Here is a 7,003-nt window from a genome sequence, read left to right on the forward strand (position 1 = left end):
CACCTGAAGAAAGAGTTTCTGAAGTTCTTGTTTTCCCTGGCAAGAGCTCTGAGCCAAGAGTTGGCAGCTAATCTATATTGGTTACCCTTGGTGCCAGTGCACTCCAGCCTGGGCGGCAGAGCGAGACTCCGTCTCAATAAATAAATAAATAAATAAATAAATAAATAAATAAATAAATAAATAAGAAGGCAGGGGGAAGAACACACCTGAAGAAAGAGTTTCTGAAGTTCTTGTTTTCCCTGGCAAGAGCTCTGAGCCAAGAGTTGGCAGCTAATCTATATTGGTTACCCTTGGTGCCTTAGCACATAAGCCATCTGGAGGGCTACGTCAGGGTTTGACTGTGTGGTGCAGAGGCTGTTACTAGGACTAAAGAGTCAATGTTTAACTTGGAGCTTTGCAGATTAACAGCCTGAAGACTACTATGCAGCAGTAAACAACATCTTCCCTTCCCTTTGTTCTCGATGGAGTCCTGTGCTGCTGTCTCTGTTTCCTTCTTGTTTGGGTTCTGGTCTTTTAATTGTTTTCTTTTCTTTTTTTTGTAGAGACAGGGTTTCACCACATTGCCTAGGCTGGTCTCGAACTCCTGGGCTCAAGGGATCTGCCTGCCTTGGCCTCCCAAAGCGCTGGGATTACAGGTGTGAGCTACCGCGCCTGGCCTAAAGTTTTTACACTGTGAAAAGATGTACCTTGTGGATTTGGGACAACAACGCAAACCCAAAATGTGGAAAGGTGATATTTCCACTTGAATTTTTATCAGGATTTAAGACATTTGTTTTGTCATCTTTCCGGGCCTGAGATAGGCTGAGATGTCCACCTGGAAAGCTTCCTGTCTTTCAGCCTTCCGTGCTGAAATATACTGTTGGATACACTCTGTTAGACCCTAACAGAAATCTCTGAAAAGAGATTCGGCTGCACCACTTTCTTGGACTAAAACAATCATTCTGGGCATTGGTGACGTCAGGACTCAGTCCACGTCAATCATTAATCACGTGTGCAAAGTCAGTACAGAGCAAGGTGTCAGCGTTAGAAGAAACACTGGGAGACACACCTGAGCTGGTATCACATAATCCGCCACATCCCAGATCCGGAATCCAAGTTTAGAAGTGTTGGTCACAGCCACGCCCTTGACCTTGGTCGTAACGGAGCTGACCACGGAGTCAGTTTCCTGGTAGCCCTTTTCCCACACAAACACCCACCTATAAAATAAAACAGGTCTCTTAGATTGCCATTAGGATTCAATGGATTTGAACTGATGGGGAACCCTCTGCTGGCCAGTGGCTGGAAGTACGGTGTTGGCTAATTACGTGACATTCTACAAAGCTACATACCTTCTAGGGGGCTCCATCTCCACTTCTGCCAAATGCAGATAGTAGCACCTAAACCACAGTAGCGTTTGTGGGCACCAGATGAGGTGGTGCAGGTAAAGCACTCAGCACACTGATGGCACAGAGAAAACGCTCCATGAATATTGTCTTTATTACATTTGAGCACTTTTTCTTTCTTTTTTTGAGACAAAGTTTTACTCTTGTTGCACAAGCTGGAGTGCAATGGCACGATCTTGGCTCACTGCAACCTCCGCCTCCAGGGTTCAGGCAATTCTCCTGCCTCAGCCTCCCAAGTAGCTGGGATTACAGGCATGCGCGCCACCATGCCCGGCTAATTTGCTATTTTTAGTAGAGACGGGGTTTCACCATGTTGGCCAGGCTGGTCTCGAACTCCTGACTTCAGGTGATCCACCCACCTCAACCTTCCAAAGTGCTGGGATTACAGGCGTGAGCCACCGTGCCCAGCCATTTGAGCACTTTCAATGCCTGTGACCGATAGGAATCACCAAGAGATAATACAAATTATAATAGTTACCACTGGAGTGTTTATAGGCACCAGGCACTGATCTAAGCTCTTTATGTGTATTAACTCATTTAATCCTGACCACTTTATGAGGCAGGTATCATTATTATTATTTCCATTTTACAGAGGAGGAAATGGAGACCCAGAAAGGTTAAGTCACTTGCCCAAGTTCACACAGCTAGTGAATGGCAGAGTCAGGATTTGAATTGAAGCTAGAAGCATCTGAAGCCTTTTCTCTCACCCACTATTCTCTACTCTAAGCTCCACCAACCCACAGCACACAGGCCGCATGCAGCCCAGGATGGCTTTGAATGAAGCCCAAAACAAATTCGTAAACTTTCTTAAAACATTATGAGATTTTTTTTGTGATTAAAACATTTTTGTTTTTTAGTTCATCAGCTATTGTTAGTGTTAGTGTATTTTATGTATGGCCCAAGATAATTCTTCTTCTTCCAATGTGGCCCAGGGAAGCCAAAAGATTGGACACCCCTAGGCTACTCTTTCTAAAAAAGAGAATTCTACCCTTTAAGGAACTTTGAAGAGTAGTTTGTAGTTTCTTACTTTTCCCCAAGAATTCTGGTCACATACATGGTTCTCTCCTCTGAAGTGGGAATATGACTACCAGTTTGAACAATTACAAATCCAAAGGGGCTGGGTACAGTGGCTCATGCCTGTAATCTCAGCACTTTGGGAGGTCAAGAGGGGAAGATCCCTTGTGCCTAAGAGCTTGAGACAAGCCTGGGCAACACAGGGATCTCTATAAAAATAAAAAATTAGCCAGGCATGGTGGCACATGCTTGCAATCCCAGCTACTTGGGAGGCTGAGGTGGGAGGATCACTTGAGCCTAGAAGACGGAGGCTGCAGTGAGCTGTGATGCCACCGCACTCCAGCCTGGGCGACAGGGCAAGACCCTGTCTCAAAAAAACAAAAACAAAAACAAAAACAACATCTACAGGCATTAGCTTATAGGGGTTAGGACACACTGGAGGCAGCAGGTCTTGGTTCATGGCTCAGCTCCATCATTCACGAGACATAACTTTGGCCAAGGTGCTTAACCTCATTGTGCCTCAGTTTTCCCCTCTATAATCTGGGAATGACAGTAGAACTTCACAGGATTGTTGTGAGGGTAAATGAACTAATCTATGTCAAATGTTTACAACAATGTTTGTGAGTCATGGTTGGTCATGGAGGAAGTATTGACGCCGTGGAAATTGGCCAGTACTACAAATCAGAACACCTCCCCTCCGAACTGCTGTTAAACATCTACTAGAGACTATTAGTGTTGTTATTCATAGAATCAGGAAATGCTAGATTTCTCCTTCTTCTAAGTCCTAGATGCTGAGACGTCAGAAATTCACTGGTTTTGTTGAGGTCAAGAGTCCAAGACCAGCCTGGGCAACATTGTAAAATCCTGTCTCTACTAAAAATACAAAAAATTAGCTGGGTGTGGTGGTGGGTGCCTGTGGTCCCAGATACTCGGGAGGCTGAGGCAGGAGAATCACTTGAACCTGGGAGGTGGAGATTGCAGTGAGCTGAGATCATGCCACTGCACTCCAGCCTGGGCAACAGAGTGAGACTGTCTTAAAAAAAAAAAAGAAAGAAAGAAAAGAAAAGAAATGAACGGTTTTGGTTACTTATGAGTGTGTCTGATCAAGCAGTCTCCAAGTTCATTGCCCAGCCTAGAGATGGGCTTTCCCCAGATGGGCTTTTCCCCTGAGAAGTCCAGGGCTTCTAGGAATTCAGCTGCAGTGTAAGCTTCCATTTAATTCCAGTCTGACACACAAAATCTTGGGGCAGGAAGACTGATGTACTCATCAAGCACAGTGAGTTGCTTAATTTAGAGACACAGGGCTTCATGCCACTCATTATCATGTGATTATTTCCTCATCTCATGATTGTTAACAGAGTTAGATAGATAAGAATTGCGTGTTCGGTCTCTTTTTGAGGAAGGGTTGCTGTAAGAGGAGACCACAATTTCACCAAGATGAGTTGGATGAAAAAGTTAGGAGATGAGGTTAAAAAAAAAAAAGCCTTAATTCAGGTCCTGAGTCAGTTTTGATTATAGCAAGATGGACAAAAGCAAAGCATTTACTGCTTTAAAGATTCTCATGACTGAGATAGTGAATACGTCATAAGGAATCCTACAGAGTTGTGCTGTCCAATAAAAACATAATGCGAGCCACATTTTTTTTTTTTTTTTTTTTTTTTTTTGAGACAGGCTCTCGCTCTGTTGCCTGGGCTGAAGTGCAGTGGCACAATCTTGGTTCACTGCAACCTCCGCTTCCCAGGCTACAGTGATCCTCCCACCTCAGCCTCCCAAGTAGCTGAGTCTACAGGTGTGCACCACTATGCTGAGCTAGTTTTTTGTATTTTTGGTAGAGATGGAGTTTCACTGTGTTGCCCAGGCTGGTCTAAAATTTGCTAAGCTCAAGGGATCCACCTGCCTCAGCCTCCCAAAGCATTGGGATTACAGGCGTGAGCTACCACAGAGCAAGACCCTGTAATTTAAAAGTTTCTCATAGCCATGTGAAAAAGTAAAAAGAAGTAGGAAGAGCCAGGCACGGTGGCTCATGCCTGTAATCCCAGCACTCTGGGAGGCCGAAGCAGACAGATTGCTAGAGCTCAGGAGTTCGAGACCAGCTTGGGCAACATGGAAACCTCATGATTGTAGAGACGAGAAATCTCATCTCTACAAAACAAAACAAAACAATAATTAGCCAGTCGTGGTGGTGTGCACCTGTAGTCCCATAATTCCAGAGGCTGAGATGGTAGAATCACTTGAGCCTGGCAGGTGGAGGTTGCAGTGCACTGCACTCCAGTCTGGGTGACAAAGCGAGACCCCGTTTAAAAAGAAAAAAAGAAAAAAGAAAAGAGACAGGAAAAATTAATTGTAATGATATATTCTGTGTAACCCAATATATCCAAAATATTTTAACATGTCATCAATAAAAAATGTATTGATGTGACAGTGGTACTCTTTGTTTTTTTTTTTTTTTTGAGACAGCATCTCGCTCTGTTGCCCAGGCTGGAGTGTGGTGGTATGATCACAGCTTTCTGCGGCCTCAACCTCCCAGGCTCAAACAGTCCTTCTGCCTCAGCCTCCCAAATAGGCAGGACTATAGGCATGTGCACCATGCCAGGCTAATTTTTGTATTCTTTTGTAGAGGCAAGTTCTCGCTATGTTGCCCAGGTTTGTCTCGAAATCTTGAGCTCAAGCGATCTTCCCACCTCAGCCTCCCAAAGTACTGTGATCTCAGGCATGAGCCACTGTGCCCAGCCTCTTTTTCTGAACTTATGGTCTTTGAAATCCAGTGTGTATTTTACAGTTATAGTACATCTCAATTTAGAGTAGGGACGGTTAAAGTGTTCAATAGGTACAAGTTACTAGTGGCTACCATACAGTGCAACACCACTATGGATATTTTCCACAGTCGTAATTTTACAGGTACCCTAAGGTAGATGAGCGCTGATCCTCCCACTGGCAGCAAATGCCAAAAGCAAAAAGCTGCAGGGGAGCTCCTGCCACCAAATGCTCCAGGTCCAACCAGGGATGTGAGTTCAATTCACTGGCTAGCAGTGGGTCTCAAATATATATATATATATATATGTGTGTATGTGTGTGTATATATGTGTATATATACACATATGTGTGTGTATATATATGATATGTATACATATATATATTTGAGATGGAGTTTTGCTCTTGTTGCCCAGGCTGGAGTGCAGTGGCGCAATCTCGGCTCACTGCAACCTCCACCTCCTGGATTCAAGCGATACTCCTGCCTCAGCCTCCCAAGTAGCTGGGATTACAGGACTCAGCTAGTTTTTTGATTAGGCCTGGCTAATTTTTTGGTAATTTTAGTAGAGATGGAATTTCACCATGTTGGTCAGGCTGGTCTTGAACTCCTGACCTCACCTGCCTCGGCCTCCTAAAGTGCTGGGATTATAGGCATGAGCCACTGCGCTCGGCCAAAAAAAATTTTTTTCTTTGTTTTACACAACTCCATCAGTAAAATTTACCATTTTAACCTTTATTTTTCTTTTAGAGATGGGGTCTCACTATGTTGTCCAGGCTGGTCTTGTGCTCCTGGCCTCAAGCAATCCTCCCACCTTGGCCTCCCAAAGCACTGGGACTACAGGTGTGAGCCAATGAGTCCAAATCTGGGTGTGGGCCAGGTGGTTCTGATGTTGAGTCTGCACCTGGAAAGCCATCCTCTTGAATACTGTCTGTACCTACTGCTGCTGCTGACAGATATTATATTGGAAGCCAAACCTGCTCCGTCATGGGAATTCCCTTGGGCAGTTAAGATTCCAAACCTCACCCCAAAGAGGAGGATTTGTTGCTTTTAAACAATTCCTCATGTGTCTTCCATGATCAGGTAAACTTGGGAAACACAGTTCATTGGTTCCGAAACGTTGCTGAACATCAGAATCACCTGGGCTGCTGATCATACTCTACAGCAATTAAATCAGAAGGTCTGGGTATGCGTCTGGGCGCGGTGGCTCATGTCTGTAATCCCAGCACTCTGGGAGGCCGAGGCGGGTGGATCACCTGAGGTCAGGAGTTCGAGAACAGCCTGGACAACATGGCGAAACCCCGTCTCTACTAAAAATACAAAAATTAGCTGGGCATGGTGGTGGGCGCCTGTAAATCCTAGTTACTCGGGAGGCTGAATTAGGAGAATTGCTTGAACCGGGGAGGTGGAGGTTGCAGTGAGTCTAGTTGCACCACTGCACTCCAGCGTGGGCGACAGAGGGAGACTCCATCTTAAAAAAAAAAAAAAAAGGGTCTGGGGATGGGAGCCACAGATTCTCAGATGGTTCCAATGTGCAGTTTGGGAACCACTGCACTAGGCAATACGTGTCAGCCCAGCAGCTGTAGACACGAGAACACTCCAGGTAAGCCTTTAAAGTGGCCCCCGGTGGCAAGGTAATTCTCATCTTCTCTCTCGGGTTGTATTCAATAGTAACAGGTGCCAGCTGGGCGCGGGGGGCGCATACCTCTAATCCCAGCACTTTGGGAGGCTGAGGTTGGCGGATCACCTGAGGTCAGTTCAGGACCAGCCTGGCTAACATGGTGAAACACCGTCTCTACTAAAAAATACAAAAATTGGCCGGGCGTGGTGGTGGGAGCCAGTAATCCCTGCCACTAGG

The 7,003-nt window shown here is 45.4% G+C and overlaps 1 protein-coding gene across 1 annotated transcript in view; it reads right to left on the reverse strand.

Moving 5' to 3' along the window:
- Positions 1-7,003, reverse strand: part of P2RX4 (purinergic receptor P2X, ligand gated ion channel, 4) — a 28,356-nt gene that overhangs the window by 19,695 nt on the left and 1,658 nt on the right. The window contains exons 2-3 of the mRNA XM_011948595.1: positions 1,329-1,383; positions 1,049-1,196 (exon numbers count right to left, since the gene is read on the reverse strand). Of these exons, the coding sequence (XP_011803985.1) occupies positions 1,049-1,196; positions 1,329-1,383 (203 nt within the window). The remainder of the gene's footprint in view (positions 1-1,048; positions 1,197-1,328; positions 1,384-7,003) is intronic.

The sequence above is a fragment of the Colobus angolensis genome, unplaced genomic scaffold (assembly GCF_000951035.1).
Source record: "Colobus angolensis palliatus isolate OR3802 unplaced genomic scaffold, Cang.pa_1.0 Scaffold28, whole genome shotgun sequence".
NCBI classification, from domain to species: Eukaryota; Metazoa; Chordata; class Mammalia; order Primates; family Cercopithecidae; genus Colobus; species Colobus angolensis.